Here is a 19,198-nt window from a genome sequence, read left to right as displayed (position 1 = left end):
ACAAGCTGTGAGCCCCGCTGCAACCGGAGCATTCATGCTTGAACCTGCAATCTGCCAAGTACTTACAGTACCCCTCATTAAAATGCCAACCCATCCCTTTTTATTCCCACTATTCAATTCTGCCACCGAGGAACCCCTGGCCGCAACCCGAGAGGACTGGTTACCCCCTTTTGGAGCAGAGATTAGCCGCATCTATAGGCTGATGTCCTTATGGTCCCACCTAATACTAGGCCGGACTGCCTTCCTCTGACGAAACTGCTTGTCATACCTGAGCCAACCCCCCATACGTCCGATATGCCATCCACACCGCATCCATATAGCAAAAAAGCACCGAACAGTGTTCGGGCGCCTTCTCGCCAATCACACTTGCCAATATAGCGAAAGCCTGCAGCCAATTCAGAAAAGTGTGCAGTATAAGCCTATACTGCCGCATCTCTTCCTCCTCTCTTTTGCTCTCATCCAACCTCACCCTATCCAACTAGAACTTCTCCAACGGAAGTAACGAAAATATTTCAACATACTCGTCCTTCCAAATCTTCTCCCTGACCTCCAGCTTCAAGTGCGCTCCCAAAGGCCCCTCAAAGCACACGTATACCTCCCCTTTCGCCGCATCCGCCAACCTAACGTTCTCACCAACTTTACCTTTACTTCCCCCGCTCACCACCACGTCACCCACCGGAGCACCAACCACAGCAACAGGCGCACACCCTAACCACACTAGATTGTTCGCCAATCACAACCTCCGGCCCAGACGCCCACACCGCACCCGTTATGGAAGCAGCAGCCTCAGTTCCCAAACGGGAAATAAGAGACAACATACCCGACAGCAATTCCTGCGCCAAACTCTCAGTCCCAGCCCTACCTAACTGCAACCCCGCAACCCCCAACCCACCACACCCTTGAGCCTGACACGGAGATCTCTCACCTGGCTGACCGTGGGGGTATCCTCCCAGTCGCCGCAGACTGCTCTGGAACACTTCCTGGCATCAAACCGACCGGAGATGTAGAAGACGATGGACCAACGCCAGAAACGCCTGCTTCGCATTCTTCCAGGCTGAGTTCACCTTCTTCCAAATTCGAAACCGACTGGAGACCCCTACCACCGTCCGCATTGCCGGGTTGCAGATCCGATGACACGTCGTACCGTCCCGTAACCTCGCTGGTCTCCACATCCGTTCCGCCATCCCTTGTCACACCGCCCCAGTAGCCAATAGCCGCATTACGCCCCATCACTGCCAGGTCCCCTGACTGCTGCACTGGGGGCGGGGCCAAACACTAAAACCCCCACCAGTGCTCCTCCTCTTATCCTCTGGCCTGCAGTACTCAGCCTCGCCACCAATGTCGCTGTTGCCGCCAAACTCTCTTCTGGCTGTGAAACAGACGACTGCTGCCGACCTACAGGAACAGGCCGCAGCGCCACCCACTCCGTCGGTGCCACTTCTTCAGCAGAGCCCTCACCACAGGACAGTGAGGCCGCATCCCCCGACATCCTCACCGCCGATCTTCTGTCCGCCGCAGGTCCAGGAAAGTCACCCGTACTGGTGTGCTCTACGCTGGGGACATCCAGGGTAGAAAAAAAACGCATCCCCGCGCGACCCCCCCCCCCCCCGCCGAGCAAGGGATGAACGACGGGAACTAACCCGTCCTTCTCCCGCAGGCACCTGACGCGGTGCCGGATTTCTACCGCTACGCCGGCCAGCCATAGCCAGATCAGCCCCAGCCGGCCGCAGTGGAGGATACCAAAGTGGGCTCCGCAAACGTCGCCGCACACGGGGGGTCGCCTCGGGGCTCAAACGCACAGGCGGCATGGACCGCCGAGCCCTAACCCTCCCCACTAACGCAGCCGGAGGCGCAGCGGGCGCCGCTATAGCTGCCTGCAAGCTCCTCTGAACCCACGCAGAACCATGCTGTTCTGCCGCGCCCCTGACCGCAACCAACAAATCTTCAAGGGAATCCATAACTAACTGCAGCACTGCCAATAAAACCCTAACTCACCGATATACCCCGTACACTGGTGCAGATCCCACCCCTACCCTAAGAAATATACAGCACGCAAAAATAGCAAACCCTGCCATCTTTCCTAACATACAGACACCTAACCTGAAAACACATACTTAACCCTTTCCTGCCTACATACTTCCCCCTAAGTCAGATTACACTACGCTACTTTCTGCGCCTTGCTCCGTTGCTCTACAGATTGTAAGCTCTTGTGAGCAGGGCCCTGACTCCTAGTGTTTCAGTTGTATATTAGCCAGTTAGTTTTGTTTTGTACATGAACCCTATCAATTTGTAAAGTGCTGCGGAATATGGTGGCGCTATATAAATAAATATTATTTGTGGGAGGGGCGGAGGCTCTTCATATACGAGCCACAGCCTCACTCACAGGGGCGTGTTCTCAGGTGCAGGCGTTCCGGTCGTGGATTTCGTTTGGACGTTGGACGTGTGCTTGTACTTCGTTTCGCGTCCGCCTCACGCTACAGTGGGTAAGTGTTTTTTCGTATCGAGCAAGGACAGCAGCGGTCCTGCCAACAGGCGCACTTCTGGTCATGCGGCGGGTGCGGTCCAGCGTGGAGTGCACGCACTTCCGGTTCCCGGGGCCGGCGGATCAGGCGTCTCCATGGCACGAACGGCGCTGCGGCCTCGTGCGTTCCATCGTGGAGCGCATGCGGCCCGCTCATCGGTAGCGCATTCCTGGGGGAGCATTGGGATGGCACTATGCGGCGTGCGTTCAACATCGGAGCGCACGTGCCTCACGATGCTGCCAGCTTGTTGGGCCATCCCCCTTTCCGGTCGCCATGGCTGCGGCGGCTGCGTGCGTTCCGGCGTGGAGCGCACGCGCATGTTCTCCCAGGCCGGCGTCAAGGGGGGGGAGTTTTCTGGTTGGGCAGCGGTCTCGGGGAGCCGCGTGCGTTCCACATTTTCATGGTAAAAAAAAAAAAAAAAACGTAAAAAAAAAAACCCTGTAAAAATAAAAAAAATTTATGCACCATCATAACCACCAAGGTGGCCATCCTGTGCAGGATTCGCCCTGCTTCGTTCGCACTTTATTGCACCTTGTCTCGTCTTCCTGGTACGCCCAGGCCACTGTTGTCGTCGTGTCATAGCCACTTAGTTTTTGTCACCAGGGCACAGTCGGTGGTCTTGTCATGTCACAGTGTCTCCCCTGGTACGCCCAGGTCTTCATATTTTTCCTTCTCTGATACGTGGGTCTTGACGCACCTGTCCGCTGGCTTATCCGGGTTGTTTTTCTAAGGGGCCATTCTCCGGCCGCTCCCCTGGTCGTTCTTTGCTGTTTTTCCCTGACTCAAAGGTTCACCATGTCAGTCTGCCGCCCTTCGCGGGCCGCTGCTACGCGCATTCTCTATCTCATGGCAACGCGCCATCACTTCTGTCACCCACCTGGTACACTCAGGGGGCCTTCTCCGGTCAAGTAACCAGTCATATACGCTAAGATTGTTTACTTGACCTAGGGGTGTGCCCCATCCTGGCCAGTTTGCCTAGTTCTAACAGGTATGGGGTCACCCGTTATTCTGTACTCTCAAATTTCGCCTGTTACTTTTATTTTCAGGGTTTTCCCTATTTCCTGTTCCTATCGGTCCTATACAGGTAAGTTCGCACTGACTCCGTCAGTGTACCCGTCGGGTCTATGTTCACGTTTTAATTGGTCTCTTTGTCTGTCCGGCTAGGTCAGGTTCTGCTAGTCCGTGTTACGGGTTCTCATTCGGGCACGTGTTTTCTCCATCTTGCACCTTTTCAATCCCGTTCCTTCATCACCTTCTCGATTTTTTGATTTTTTTCTTCCCTTTATCTGTCACGCCTTTTTGTTTCAACAGCTCTACTATGTCTCGAGCTTCGGATATAGATGACAGCCTATCTGTCTCCGGGTCGGTCATGTCAGGCCAGGCGGGTAAATCATCCCTTAGGAGTTGCACCATACCGAAGTTGTTAGCAGAGCTGAACTGGAGAGGCATCCCACACCCGGCCACCGCCAGGAAGGCAGAGCTGTACAAACTGCTCATGACCAACTCCAGCGCTTCGGCGGTGCAGCCGGAGACATCTTCGATCCAGTTCTCACTGGTGCAGCTGCAGTCTACCCTAAACTCGTTGGTCGACTCGGTAGCTGATGTCCGGGCGAGGGTATCAGAGCTGGAATCCTGGCCACCCATGGCGCCCTTGGCACCCGTCCCGCTGATCGCACCGTCCACATCGGGCTGGCTGGCACCAGGTACGCCCAGGCCCATTCCCCAGATGTCCCCCTCACACTTCATTCCTGACAACCATAAGAGGGACATTCTGGCAGGGAAGGACGCTAATCTGGCGTCGATCCTCATTGCCGCTCAAAATGTGCCCGAGAACAGGGTTATCAATTGTGGGGATGTGTCTGTGGTCCTCAGGGCCAAGGACTCGCGGCTTAATCACAAATTGACTATTCCCGATTTCGTCTTGGCGTTTAGCCTCTTCAGAGACATTATCTGCACCACACAGCCGGAAAGGAGGGAAGAGCTGGACCGCTACTTGTACCTGGTCACTGACCTAGGTCACAAGTATGGTGGTTCAGCCTTCTACGACTACCATCGTTCCTTCTCGGCTAAGGCGGCTGTAGCTTTGGCGCAGTTCCAATATGTTACCAGCTGGTCCTTAATTGACACAGAGCTCTTCTGTCGTCACTTCGCTGGCCTCAGGGCACCCAACTGCGCAACGTGCTAGTCCATTTTCCACTCATCTGAATGGTGCCCAAATAGCGCTCACCCGTCTCAGGACAAGGCCCTCCCGGGAACCTCGGGTCTCTGCCGTCCAACCCCTCCACTGACAAGCTGGGTAGACCCATTGTCTACTTGGGAAGAAGTCAGGTCTGCAATAATTTTAACTCAGGAGGCTGCTCCTATGCCAGTTGCAGATCCCTCCACATGTGCTCCCTGTGCTTCAGAGCACATCCGCGGTCCGCCTGTCCCAAAAAAGCAGCTAAGGGATCCTGACTAGCCGACATCAACGTGGACCTATTGGCGGCTCTCCTTCAGGATCACCATGATCAGGACTTCGTGGCATTTCTGTTGGCAGGCTTCCGGCAGGGGTTCCACACAGGGCTCATTACACTGCTACAGGTTCCCTGGGAAGGCAGCAATCTGCTGTCAGCCACCCTGTACCCTCCAGCGACTAGCGAGTTGCTCCAGTCCGAGGTGGAGAAAGGTTTCCTCATAGGCCCTTTCCCACTCATCCCCTTTGCATCATGGCACATCAACCCCATCGGCCTAGTGTCCAAAAAAAACACTAATAAAAAAAGGTTGATTGTCCGCCCCTCACGTTTCTGCAATTACCAGCCTCAATTCCCTGATTCCATTGGAGGTATTTGCTATGCGGTACTCCTCCGTAGACGACGCAATTCAAGCCACCCTGTTGCATGGCAGGGGCGCTTGGTTGTTAAAGGTTGACATCGCCGATGCGTTCAAGCTCCTTCCCATCCAACCTCAGTTGTGGCAGTTCTATGGCATCGAGTGGGCCAGCCAGTATTATTTTGTCAATCAGCCTTACCAACTAGTAATTCACAAAGTTATTACATGAAGTCTTGCGAGACTTCGAAGTAATAACTTCGGCTCATCGAAGTCAATACATTCTAAGGGTCCATTCACACGTCCGCAAATGGGTCCGCATCCGTTCCGCAATATCGGGAACGGGTGCGGACCCATTCATTCTCTATGGAACCGGAAGAGATGCGGAGAGCACACTATGTGCTCTCCGCTTCCGCATTTCCGGAGAGCAGCCACGAACTTCCGGGCTTCGTCCCCGAACTTCTGGGCCACGGCTACGCCAAAAAATTGAACATGTCCTATTCTTGTCCACAATTGCGGAGTGCGGACAAGAATAGGCAGTTCTATGGGGGGTGGTGGCCGGTTGTATTGCGGATCTGCAATACACTAGGGATGTGTGAATAGACCCTTATACTGTACGGAGCTGGAAAAAAGTAAGCAAGACTCAGAACCTTATATATAAAAAGTATTATATTCTTTATTGCAGCATATATAAATAATTAGGTAAACATAAATCATTTAAAATGGGGACAAAACATCTAGAAATGATCTAGAAAACCCTAGAGTATGGATCCCAAAGTACCCACATAGCTCCTACAAAAGATGGAAATACATGTACATAAGGCACATGACAGTGTTCCCCCCGTGGCCGTATTGCGGCCCACATAAGGCGGGTCCGCAATACACGGGGCACCAGCGGAGATGCGGTGCGGAAGGAATGGAACCACGGAACGGAAGCACTGCGGAGTGATTCCTTGGTGTTTCATTCCGTGCTTGTGTTCCGCAAAAAGATAGCACTTGTTCTATCTTTTTGCGAAACGGACGTATCCATTGAAGTTGAATGTGTCTGGATCCGTCCTGGCCGCCGCACGAACGTTGCCTGTGCATTGGGGACCGCATGCACGGAACGGTACAAATACGTTTGTGTGCAAGAGGCCTAACACAAAGGTAGGTAAGCCTGAACCAATCCAAATAATATCAAGAAATAATATCACATCCAAATAACAAACTTAATGCTACAGAGGGGATGAAGTAACATACCCATTCAAAGGGTTAACTATCCCGAAGCCAATTTAGGACCAGGAGTAACTTAAGGAAAAAGAAAAACCCAAATAAATGAGGTCAGGACAATAACCAACCTGTGGACATGTTTGTGAGAGAGTACTTGAAAGGAGCATGACCTTCCATGGCCGTCAGATTTACGATAGTTTGGCGACAATTACAATACAAATCCACCCCGGCCAATAGCGCACGTACAGTAGATTTGTTATTCTGGTGGACAAACTGACAGAAGATGGAACAGTTTTGTTAAGAGGCCCATCTTAGGGCACTTTCACACTTGCGTTGTTTGATTCCGGCAGCCGGTTCCGTTGCCTGAACTGCCTGCAAACTATATGCAAACGCAAGTCATTTTTTCTGACTGTTTAGGCATTTTTCAGACTTATCAGGATCCTGATCAGTCTGAAAAATGCATTGTAATACCGGATCCGTTTTTCCGGTATTTATTTTCTTCCCATTTTTAAAGGTCTGAGCATGCAGGAATACCGGATCCGTCAATGCAGTATTTTGAATGCCGGATCCGGCACTAATAAATTTCTATGGGAAAAAAGATGCTGGATCCGGCATTCAGGCAAGTGTTCAGATTTTTGGGCCAGAGATAAAACCACAGCATGAAAAAGTCCTGAAAAGTCAAAAAGACTGAACTGAAGACCAGTGATGGCCAGTTTGCCGTGTTCGCCGGCGAACACATGCGAGATGCCATCTTAACTCACAAGTCCGGCGATGCACAGGTAAGTCCTTATCTGTGCCTGTGTGCGAGCCGGTCTGAAATGAAATGCTGTCTCCGGGTGCAGGCAGTTCTTTTTTTTTTAAATACTTTAACGCAATATTGGTAAAGAGAAGCAGAAATAGACGACTTACATGTGGGAGGATCAGGAGCGCAGTTGTCAGTGTTGCAGCATGAAGTGCTCATCCTGATATGTCCTTGTTGTAGGCCCACACTGCCCTTTAAGCCACATTGAGATGAAGGTGCGCATATTCTGCCCAAAGATGTAGACTTCATTCCAGCTAAAAATAAACAAAGCAAACATTTTCTCTTACTGAAATAGGAAAGTATATATATATATATAATCATTAAATAGTATGTATAATCAATATATCCTGCCCTTCCATATTCTCTCTGATCCAAACATACGGAGGAGCGCAGATTGTGAACACTGGTCACTTGTTATGCACAAATGTCTATTCTTACAACAGATCACATTTAGAGTTGAGCGGACACCTGGATGTTCGGGTTCGTCCGAACTTCGGGACCCGAACTTGACCCCGAACCCGAACCCCATTGAAGTCAATGGGGACCCGAACTTTTGAGCACTAAATGACTGTAAAAATGTAATGGAAAGGGCTAGAGGGCTGCAAATAGCATCACAATGTGGTTAAGAGCATGGCAAGTGCTCTGCAAACAAATGTGGATATGGAAATGACTTTAACCCCTTAGTTACCACCCATATGTGTTTTTACGGCGGTCACTAAGGGGCCTTGAGCTGGAGCGCCGCCTTTTTACGGCGGCACTTCAGCCCAAGTTAGTGAGTAGCGCTGTAGCTCTGTGCCTCCAGCTCGGCAGTGATCAGAGACCGTGACAAGCGGTCTCTGATCACGTGATTGCCGTGATACACTTTATCACGGCGATCACAGAATATGCCGGCAGTGGAGCTGCCCGCACTAAACTTTCTCCCTCCTCTCATGTAAGAGAAGAGGGAGAATGTCTCCGGTGCAGCGATCGGGTCCCCCATCGCTTTTGGCCCTAAGCTGGGTCTCGATCCTCACCCCCCACCCCCCTTACCCTCAATAAAGATGGCGGTGGCGGCCCGGTGAATGCGCAGACTGAAAACCACTCACCGCTGCTCTCAGTAAGGTCTGTCTCAACTTTTGATGTTCATTTATGAGCCTACCATGGTGATCACGGGTGGCGGGGAATCAGGGTTCAAGGCCGGAGAGGGAGCGTGAGAAAAAGAGACCACATCCAAGGGAGGATTAATTTTTTCAAATTTTAAATTATAGAGCGGAAATATGGGACAAAGTATTAAAGTGTAAAAGTGGGACAACTTTTTAAAGTTTAAGCATTGAATGAAAGGATGTGTCGTCGCGCATCAATGAATTAAGAATTTCTTACATTTTATTCCCTGTCAACTATGCAGAGCAGGTGTTTCTATCTGGCAAAATTTGAAAAATGTCACCTGACAATGTAATTGACGATTTTTTTTATTTACGTTCCTGTCACCTATGTAGAGGTGCCCCAGTGACATCCACCATCCATTTGGATGTCTTCTCTATCAACTTTCGATGTTCTTTTCTGAGCCTACCATGTTGATCCTGGTTATCGGCGAATCAGGGTTCCACGCTGGAGAGGGAGCATGAGAAAAAGAGACCAAATTTAAGAGAGATAAACTTATACTTTTTTTCTAGGATCGAGCGGAAATGTGGGAAAAGCTATTGAGGCGCAAATGTGGGACAAATTACAGTAGCCCAAATGTGGGCCAAAAGAGTCAAGCGGAAATGTGGGAAAAACTATTGAGGCGCAAATGTTGGCCATAAGGGTATAGCGGAAATGTGGGACAAATTATTGAAGTGCAAATGTGGTACAACTTGTTTAAGTTTAAGCATTGAATTAAAGGCGGTGGCGGGCATCAATTACAGAAGCATTTCAGAAATTTTATTCCCTGTCACCTATGCAGAGCAGGGGTTTATTCATGTCTAAAATTGTATAATATCAACCCAAGAATGTAACAGAAAAATTACAGAAATTTATTAACCTGTCTACTTGGTAGAGCAGGGGTCTATGACAGAAAACAATTGGTGAATTTGACCCTAAAATGTAACTGACAAATGTTATTTCTACTAGGTATAGCAGTGGTACATCACACCCAAAAATTTTTACATTTCAACAGAAAATGTAACTGACAATTTAAAAAATATATTTTTTAACCTGTCTACTAGGTATAGCAGTGGTACTATACACCCAAAAATTGGTGAATTTCACCAGAAAATGTAACTGACAAAGCAGTGAAATTATATAAAATATAATACGTACAAATAAAAAAAAAAAAAAATTTAATTTATGAGGTGGAGTTCCATATGGTGTAGGAGTTTCAGGAGACGGCGGACGTAGCAGAGTAGGTAGAAGTGGCGGTGGAGGACGACAAGATAGCCAACACAGGTTTTTGGTTTTAATTTTATTTTTTTTAATTAAGGTTCAACTCCAAAAGAGTGTGAAATATCCAAAATACAAGAATGAGCAATTGTTCTGCAGTATAACAATGGCTGGCTAGTGCCGGTATACATGTCTATTCTGCACAAGCTATGGACAAGTCCTGAGGGATCCATGCCTGGTTCATTTTAATGAACGTGAGCTTGTCCACATTGGCTGTGGACAGGCGGCTGCGCTTGTCTGTGATGATGCCCCCTGCCGTGCTAAACACAAGTTCAGACAATATACTGGCTGCAGGGCAGGCCAGCACCTCCAAGGCGTAAAGGGCAAGCTCAGGCCATGTGCCCAATTTGGAGACCCAGAAGTTGAAGGGGGCAAACATGTCATTCAGTAAGTGTATGCGTGTGCACACATACTGCTCCACCATGTTGAAATGCTGCCTCCTGCTAAGACGTTCCATATGAGCTGGTTGTTGTGGCGTGCTGACAAAGCTTTCCCACATTTCGGCCATGCTAACCCTGCCTTCTAAGGTGCTGGCGGTGACCCAGCTGTGTTTGTGACCTCTTCCTCGTCCTCTGCCTTCGCCTTGTGCTTCCACTGTGCCCCTGCTGTCAGGTGGGAATGCCACCAGCAGCGCGTCTAACAGCAAGCGGTTGTACTCGCGCATCTTACGATCACGCTCCAGTGATGGAATTAAGGATGGTACATTGTCCTTGTAATGGGGATAAAGCAGCGTGGCCACCCAGTAATCAGCACAAGTTAGAATGTGGGCAACTCGCGGTCGTTGCGGAGACACTGCAGCATGTAATCATCGCTCATGTGTGCCAGGCTGCCCAAAGGCAACGAAAAGATGTCCTCTGTGGGAGGTGTATTGTCTGTGTTCTCTGTATCCCCCCAGCCATGCACCAGTGATGGCCATAAGTTGGTCCGAGTGCCACCCTTCTGTGAACATAGTTCCTCCTCCTCCTCCATCTCCTCATCCTCCACCTCCTCATCTTCAAGAACTGTGCCCTGGCTGGACAATTGTGTACCTGGCGTTTGAGGGTGCAGGAACCCACCCTCGGAGCCACTTGGCAATAACTGGCCGGAAACTCTACGAAATGATCCCTCTTCCTCCTCCTCCTCCTATGCCACATCCTCTTCCATCATCGCCAGGAGCGTTTTTTCAAGGAGGTATAGAAGTGGGATAGTAGCGCTGAGAACGGCGTTATCGGCACTGGCCATGTTGGTGGAGTACTTGAAACAGCGCAACAAGGAACATAGGTCTTGCATGGAGGCCCAGTCATTGGTGGTAAAGTGGTGCTGTTCCGCCGAGCGATTCACCCGTGCGTGCTGCAGCTGAAAATCCACTATCTCCTGCTGCTGCTCGCACAGTCTGGACAGTATGTGCAAGGTGGAGTTACGCTGCAGCGCTGACAAGCGAGCAGCAGCAGGGAGAGAACGCTGAAAGCCCGAACAGATGGCATGCACTTTATGCAGCAGCTCTGACATATCGGGGTAATTTTTAAGGAATCTCTGCACCACCAAATTCCGCACATGCGCCAGGCAAGGGATGTGCATCAAACGGGCTAGTCCCAGAGCTGCTACGAGATTTCTCCCATTATCACACACCACCAGCCGGGCTTGAGGCTGACTGGCACAAACCACTCATCGGTCTATTGTTCAAGGCCCGTCCATAGCTCCTGCGCGGTGTGGGGTTTGTCCCCCAAACAGAAGTTTTAAAACTGCCTGCTGTTGTTTACCCCTGGCTGTGGTGAAGGTGTTACGCTGACCGGATGAGGAGCTGGTAGAGGATGAGGAAGCAGAGTAGGAGGAGGAAGCAACAGGAGGCAAACTGAAGCGCCCTGCAATCCTCGGTGGTGGAAGGACATGCGCCAAACTGCTATCTGCCTCAGGCCCAGCAGCCACTGCATTTACCCAGGGTGCTGTTATGGAGATATAATGTCCCTAACCGTGCTTACTGGTCCACGTATCCGTAGTGAGGTGCACCTTGCCACAGATGGCGTTGCGCAGTGCACACCTGATTTTGTCCCCTACTTGGTTGTGCAGGGAAGGGATGGCTCTCCTGGAAAAGTAGTGGTGGCTGGGCACGACGTACTGTGGGACAGCCACCGCCATAAGGTTTTTAAAACTATCCGTCTCCACCAGACGGAATGACAGCAAAGGGCAGTAATTTAGAAATGCTGGCATTCAGGGCTAGAGATCGCGGGTGGGTCGGGGGGTATTTCCTCTTCCTCTCCAGCGTTTGGGAGATGGAGAGCTGAACGCTTCCGTGGGACATTGTGGAGATGCTTGGTGACCCAGGTGTTGGTGTTGCTGGCAGATCCTCTGTTTGCGGGGTGGCAGGTGGCACTGTCACTCCAGAGGTGGATGAAGAGGCCGAGACTGCAGCAGAAGAAGAAGCAGGAGGAGCCAGAGACCTTTCTTGGTTTTCGAGGTGTCTACTCCACTGCAGCTCGTGCTTTGCACTTAAATGCCTGGTCATGCAGGTTGTGCTTAGATTGAGAACGTTTATGCCTCGCTTCAGGCTCTGATTGCACAGCGTGCAAACCACTTGTGTCTTGTCATCAGCACATTGTCTGAAGAACTGCCACGCCAGGGAACTCCTTGGAGCTTGCTTTGGTGTGCTCGGTCCCTTGCTGCGGTGGGCAGTAGCATGCCTACTGTCTAGAGGATGGCCGCTCCACTTTTGCACCCTGTTCCCTCTTCTGCTGGTGGCCCTGTGCGACCACCGCCTCTTCCTCCGAACTACATAGGTCACTCGCATGACCTTGAGTCCATGTGGGGTCAAGGACCTCATCGTCTTCCACATCATCTTCCACCCAGTCTTCACCCCTGCCTTCCTTGTCGGTCTGCACATTTTCGAAAGCCCCAGCAGTTGGCACCTGTGTTTCGTAATCATCCGAGACGTGCCGCGATGGTCCTCCCATGTACTCATCTTGAAACATAAGTGGTTGGGCATCGGTGCACTCAATCTCTTCCACTTCTGGGGCAGGGCTAGGTGGGTGGCCCTGGGAAACCCTGCTAACAGAGTCATCAAAAAGCAGAAGAGACTGCTGCATGACTTGCGGCTCAGACTGCTTGGCTGATTTGCAAGGGGGTGAGGTGAAAGACTGATGGACATCGGCTGCAGGTGCCAACTGTGGTCTTTTAGCAGGAGACTTGGTGGGTGACAATGTGAAAGAACTGGATCCACTGTCAGCCACCCAATCTACTATCGCCTGCACTTGTTCAGGCCTCACCATTCGTAGAGCCACATTAGGCCCGACCAAATGCCGCTGCAAGTCCTGTCGCCTACTCGCACCTGAGGAAGGGTTTTCACTTGTGCATGTACCTGGCACAGATCGACCACGTCCTCTCCCTGCAACAGGAGCTCCACCAGCAGCACCACGACCTGGGCCACGTCTTTTATTTAAAGCTCTCCTCATAATTCTCGAATTTAGGATCTTGCCCTAAATGGGTGTTTAATTAATAGTAGAATAGAACGGCAGTATGTACAGGGTGTATCTCACACGGCCTGAACCAGACTAGGCCTCAATTAAAGATTTGTTTGCCCAAAATGCCTGTATTTCAAATATCTGAATCAAACCCCTGTATGTAAAGGGTGTATCTCACACGGCCTGACCCACACTAGGCCTCAATTAAAGAGTTGTGCACCAAATGGCGGTTTTTCAAATATCTGAATATAACCCAAATATATAAAGGGTGTATCTCACAATGACATATGCAGCAAAGGCTGCCAACTAAAAATTGCCCAAACGGGTGTGTGTTTAATAACTGAATTTGACCGCAGTATATAACCCTGGAATTTAACACGTGTTGATGCTGCAAGGCCAGAAGAATAGTGGAATATGGCAAAAAAAAATGTTTTAAAAAAACTAGAAAATTATGGCTGTATTTCTAGCTTAAATTGCACACTGACTAATCCAGATGTTGTATATTGCCAAAAAAGTGTTTTTTTGGTAACAGAATATGAAAGCTGTATATATTAAACTTGAATTTAACACTTGCAGATCAGGAAAATAGTGTTTTTTGGCAAAAAACGTGTGTTTTTAAAAACCCAGAAAATGATGGCTGTATTTCTAGCTTAAATTGCACACTGACTAATCCAGATGTTGTATATTGCCAAAAAAGTGTTTTTTTGGTAACAGAATATGAAAGCTGTATATATTAAACTTGAATTTAACACTTGCAGATCAGGAAAATAGTGTTTTTTGGCAAAAAACGTGTGTTTTTAAAAACCCAGAAAATGATGGCTGTATTTATAGCTTAAATTGCACACTGACTAAGGCCTCATGCACGGGGTCCGTAGGTCCGTGATCTGTGTCCGTTTTTTCTTTCGTGGGTCTTCCTTGATTTTTGGAGGATCCACGGACATGAAGCAAAAAATCGTTTTGGTGTCAGCCTAGCCATCCCAAACGGATCCGTCCTGACTTACAATGCAAGTCAATGGGGACGGATCCGTTTGACGTTGACACAATATGGTGCAAGTCAGGAGTCCCTATTATACCATCGGATAGGAGTTTTCTCCAATCCGATGGTATATTTTAACTTGAAGCGTCCCCATCACCATGGGAACACCTCTATGTTAGAATATACTGTAGGATATGAGTTAGATCGTGAAACTCAGATCCGACAGTATATTCTAGCAGAGAGGCGTTCCCATGGTGATGGGGACGCTTCAAGTTAGAATATACTAAGAACTGTGTACATGACTGCCCCCTGCTGCCTGGCAGCACCCGATCTCTTACAGGGGGCTGTGATCAGCAGAATTAACCCCTCAGGTGCCGCACCTGAAGGGGTTAATTGTGCGTATCATAGCCCCCTGTAAGAGATCAGGGGCTGCCAGGCAGCAGGGGGCAGACCCCCCTCCCTCCCTAGTTTGAATATCATTGGTAGCCAGTGTGCGGCCCCCCCCCTCTATTGTATTAATATCATTGGTGGCACAGTGTGCGGCCCCCCCGGCCCCCCCTCCCTCCCTCTATTGTATTAATATCATTGGTGGCACAGTGTGCGCCCCCCCCGGCCCCCCCTCTATTGTATTAATATCATTGGTGGCACAGTGTGCGGCCCCCATCCTTCCATATATTGTATTAATATCATTGGTGGCACAGTGTGCGGCCCCCCGGCCCCCCCTCCCTCCCTCTATTGTATTAATATCATTGGTGGCACAGTGTGCGGCCTCCCCTCTCCCCCCCCGATCATTGGTGGCAGCTCCGATCGGTAACCATGGCAACCAGGACGCTACTGCAGTCCTGGTTGCCATGGTTACTTAGCAATATTAGAAGCATCATACTTACCTGCTGCGCTGTCTGTGACCGGCCAGGAGCTCCTCCTACTGGTAAGTGACAGGTCTGTGCGGCGCATTGCTTAATGATCTGTCACTTACCAGTAGGAGGAGCTCCCGGCGCAGCAGGTAAGTATGATGTTTCTAATATTGCTAAGTAACCATGGCAACCAGGACTGCAGTAGCGTCCTGGTTGCCATGGTTACCGATCGGAGCCCCAGCGATTAAACTGGGACTCCGATCGGAACTCTCAGCTGCCACCAATGATCGGGGGGGGGGAGAGGGGAGGCCACACACTGTGCCACCAATGATATTAATACAATAGAGGGGGGCCGCACACTGTGCCACCAATGATATTAATACAATAGAGGGAGGGAGGGGGGGCCGGGCGGGGCCGCACACTGTGCCACCAATGATATTAATACAATAGAGAGAGGGAGGGGGGGGGCCGCACACTGGCATTAATGATAATACAATAGAGGGATGGAGGGGAGGCCGGGGGGGGGGGGGCCGCACTTGCCACCAATGATAATAATACAATAGAGGGAGGGGGGCCGCACTGGCAACCAATGAAATGAAAACTGGGGAGGGAGGGGGGTCTGCCCCCTGCTGCCTGGCAGCCCCTGATCTCTTACAGGGGGCTATGATACGCACAATTAACCCCTTCAGGTGCGGCACCTGAGGGGTTAATTGTGCTGATCACAGCCCCCTGTAAGAGATCGGGTGCTGCCAGGCAGCAGGGGGCAGTCATGTACACAGATCTCTGTATATTCTAACTAGAAGTGTCCCCCTCTGTGTTAGAATATACTGTCGGATTTGAGATTTCATGAAGTGAAAACTCAGCTCTGAAAAAGCTTTTATGCAGACGTATCTTCGGATCCGTCTGTATGAAAGTAACCTACGGCCACGGATCACGGACGCGGATGCCAATCTTGTGTGCATCCGTGTTCTTTCACGGACCCATTGACTTGAATGGGTCCGTAAACCGTTGTCCGTCAAAAAAATAGGACAGGTCATATTTTTTTGACGGACAGGATACACGGATCACGGAGGCGGATGACAAACGGTGCATTTTCCGAGTTTTCAACGGACCAATTTAAAGTCAATGGGTCCGCAGAAAATCACGGAAAACGGAACAACGGCCACGGATGCACACAACGGTTGTGTGCATGAGGCCTAAGCCTGCAAATGTACCAGATGCTGTAAATTGCCCAAAAAAATTCTGATTTTTTATGTCCCAAAAGCTCAGATGCAGTGCTAGTTCACTGAGCTTATATAAAATGGCCGCCCCCCACCTAACTGACTTATAAAAGTTTTTTTTTTTTCAGTCACTGGGCTCAGGGCAGGATAAAAAAAAACACAATGTATGTAGATAGCGGAGTTAGATTCAGGTTTTGAGCAAAGATTCAGTCCTATTCTCTCCCTGAAATCACCAGAAGCATCCTCTCCCTACATTAAGCACAGCAGAGTGACGTGCAGCGCTACGTAACTCCAGCTTATATAGAGGCTGGGTCACATGTGTAGTGTCCCACTAGGTAAATGTGGGCACTACACAAGGGTCAATTGGGCCACGTTGTTACCCACCTCCTGTGGGACAGGGTCATTGTATTTTATATAATGTTTTTATGTCTATTTTCCTGTTATCTCCTGTGTACCAGGCCTGCTAGGGGTGTAGTTCCTCCTCCTAGGCAGTAGAGGGAGCTATGGAACCCCCTAGTATATATAGACAGGTCCAGTGCTGGGAGTAGTAGTGTGTGGTTAGGAGCCGGTGTGACTTTAGCTAGGCAGCAGCTGAAGTGCAGCTTCTAACATGCAGCTAGACAGTCCAGGGTACTAGCCTGCATCCGGGGGAAGAGTTTGCCTCCTGAGAAACCAAGTTCCTTTACAAGTTCCGCGCAGAGCCAAGTTTATTCCAGCCAAACAGAGAGCTAAAGGGCAGAAGGATATTTCTACAGCAAGGAGACATATACCAGAGGACGTTTTCCCTAGGATAAAGCCAGCAATAGGGCATACGGGCCTTGGAGAAAGCCAGACAGGAGCTGAGGAAAATACAGCCTGATCTGTAAGTGTTATTCCCTCTGTGTATCTTGCAAGGACTTTGCCTGCCGTTTATATAAAGCCTGCCTGTTACAACCTTTTTCATGTGGAACTAACTAAAGAACTGTAAATAATTGAACTGTTTCAGTAAAAGGAAGTTCTGGTTCACTGCAACTTGTGTTCCTCAATTATTCCTACAACAAATCGGTGTGCCACCGTTACCGGCACTGGCGTCACGAACTTAAAGGGATCTTGCCACCGGCACTTTAAACCTGCAACACCCAGGGCACCTCACCTACCACCCGGCCTGGTCCCTATACATAGAGAGTGCCCCAGAGGATCCCTGTGCCAACCTCTCCATCACTGCTGTACGCCTGCCCAGTGTATATATAAAAACTGAGTACCAAAAACACCCTCGGTTAGTAACTACCCCTGTGACCTCACCATCGCTCACCCTGCAGGGCTGCGTACTGCACATGCTACACTGGTCAATCACAGCCATGCCATTAGTAGGCATGTCTGTGATGGCTTCTAAGGTCAGACAGTTAAACGCTTGTTGATTGGCTGCTCTGCAGCCTTTTAAAAAGCGTCAAGAAAGCGCTGAACACTGAACCCAAACTTTTACTGAAATGTTCGGGTTCGGGGTCCAAAAATCCTAAAGTTCGGTACGAACCCGAACTTTACAGTTCGGGTTTGCTCAACCCTAGTCACATTCCTTCATAATTTTTTTAAGAACAAGAGCTCATTTAACCCTTACACATACAGAGTTGCTGTCACGCCTGTGGTCTGTGCCTGCTGCTGTCTTGCTGTCTCGAGCAGGCGCAGACGTTGCCCTACTTCCCCCTGTGTGAACTGGGACTCGTGCTCAGGGAACTGTCCTTCAGCATTGCAAGAGTTAATCCTTTCCTTGTCCTATCTGCCCAGCTGTTGATTTATCAACCTTCCTATTTAGCTGTGGATCCACCTCCTCACCTGAGCTTTAACCCATAGGATACCAGCGCCGTATGTGTACAGCGCTGGAAACTAGGTCTGAAATCCAGTGTCGTACAGCTACGACGCTCTGATCGGACGGGCGTAGAAGCTGCACCCGCCCAATCAGCTGCAGGGGTCTGGCAGTCACTGATAAGCCGGACCCCTGCTGTATGCGCCAGCATCAGTGAAAACACCGGCATGCGCGGGTGCCCATCGGGTGCCCGCGCTGCTGTGACGAGCACTCAATAGCAGGAAAGGCAGCCCAATGCCTTCCTTAGGCATTGTGGCTGCCTTCCGTGACAGCCTGTGAGATCCAGCCCCCCGGATCTCACAGGCAGGAAGCTGTAAGTGTATTACACTGGTAATGCACTTACAGCCTATGCATTTCAATACAAAAGTATGGCTCTCAGATTGTTAAATGTAAAAAAAAAAAAAAGTTGACATATTAGTGCAGCACGCCAGACCTGCAGGGTATAGCGATAGTGAGGTCACGGTTATGGGCAATCAAGGGTTACTCACTTTTTAAAGGGGAACCCTGGGCAGGCATGCGACAGTGAAGGAGCGGTAGACACTAGTTCCTCTGGGGCACACTCTGTATGGAGAGACCTGGCCTGATGGTGGATGAGGTGCCCTGGATGTTGCAGGTGTTTTGAGTGCCTTAGGTAAGGTCCCTTTAAGAATCGTGACGCCAGTGCCTGTAACGGTGGCACACCGGTTTGCAGGAAGATTAATGGAGTACACTGATGGTAAACCAAACGTTGCTTTACTTTAGGAAACAGTCCAACTTTATACAAGCAATTGCAGTAGTATATAATGCAGTCCTTTACAGTATAAATGCACAGCAGGTTTACTTTACAGCACGGCAGGTTTGAATCTTGCAAGATACTTGGAGGGTAAACGGTTAATGCTTTGCAGTACAATGCTGCTCTATCCCCTCAGCTATTCTAGCTGGCGGGATCCCAAGGCCCGGATGCCTAATTGCTGGCTTGAATCCTTGGTATATATAATCCTTCCTCCAGTATTGGCACTTGCTCTATATATTACAGTACCTCTGCCTCTCAGCTGACTTCTCTGCTGGGTTGGAAGGTGGCTGAAGGTTTCTCCCAGGAGGTCCACTCCTACTACTGGGGTGTCTCAACTGTGTTTGCTAGATTACTGGTCTCCAGGCAG

General features: G+C 49.9%; 1 protein-coding gene across 3 annotated transcripts in view; it reads right to left on the bottom strand.

The window, feature by feature from the left end:
• Window positions 1-19,198, bottom strand: part of LOC120992292 (phospholipase A2 inhibitor 25 kDa subunit-like) — a 598,293-nt gene that overhangs the window by 302,767 nt on the left and 276,328 nt on the right. For all 3 annotated transcript variants that reach the window (XM_040421188.1, XM_040421180.1, XM_040421170.1), the window contains exon 3: window positions 7,446-7,592. In XM_040421188.1, the coding sequence (XP_040277122.1) occupies window positions 7,446-7,592 (147 nt within the window). The remainder of the gene's footprint in view (window positions 1-7,445; window positions 7,593-19,198) is intronic.

The sequence above is a fragment of the Bufo bufo genome, chromosome 1 (genome assembly GCF_905171765.1).
Source record: "Bufo bufo chromosome 1, aBufBuf1.1, whole genome shotgun sequence".
Classification (NCBI taxonomy): Eukaryota; Metazoa; Chordata; class Amphibia; order Anura; family Bufonidae; genus Bufo; species Bufo bufo.
Note: the sequence above shows the minus strand (reverse complement) of the source record. Positions and strands in the feature narration are given on the sequence as shown.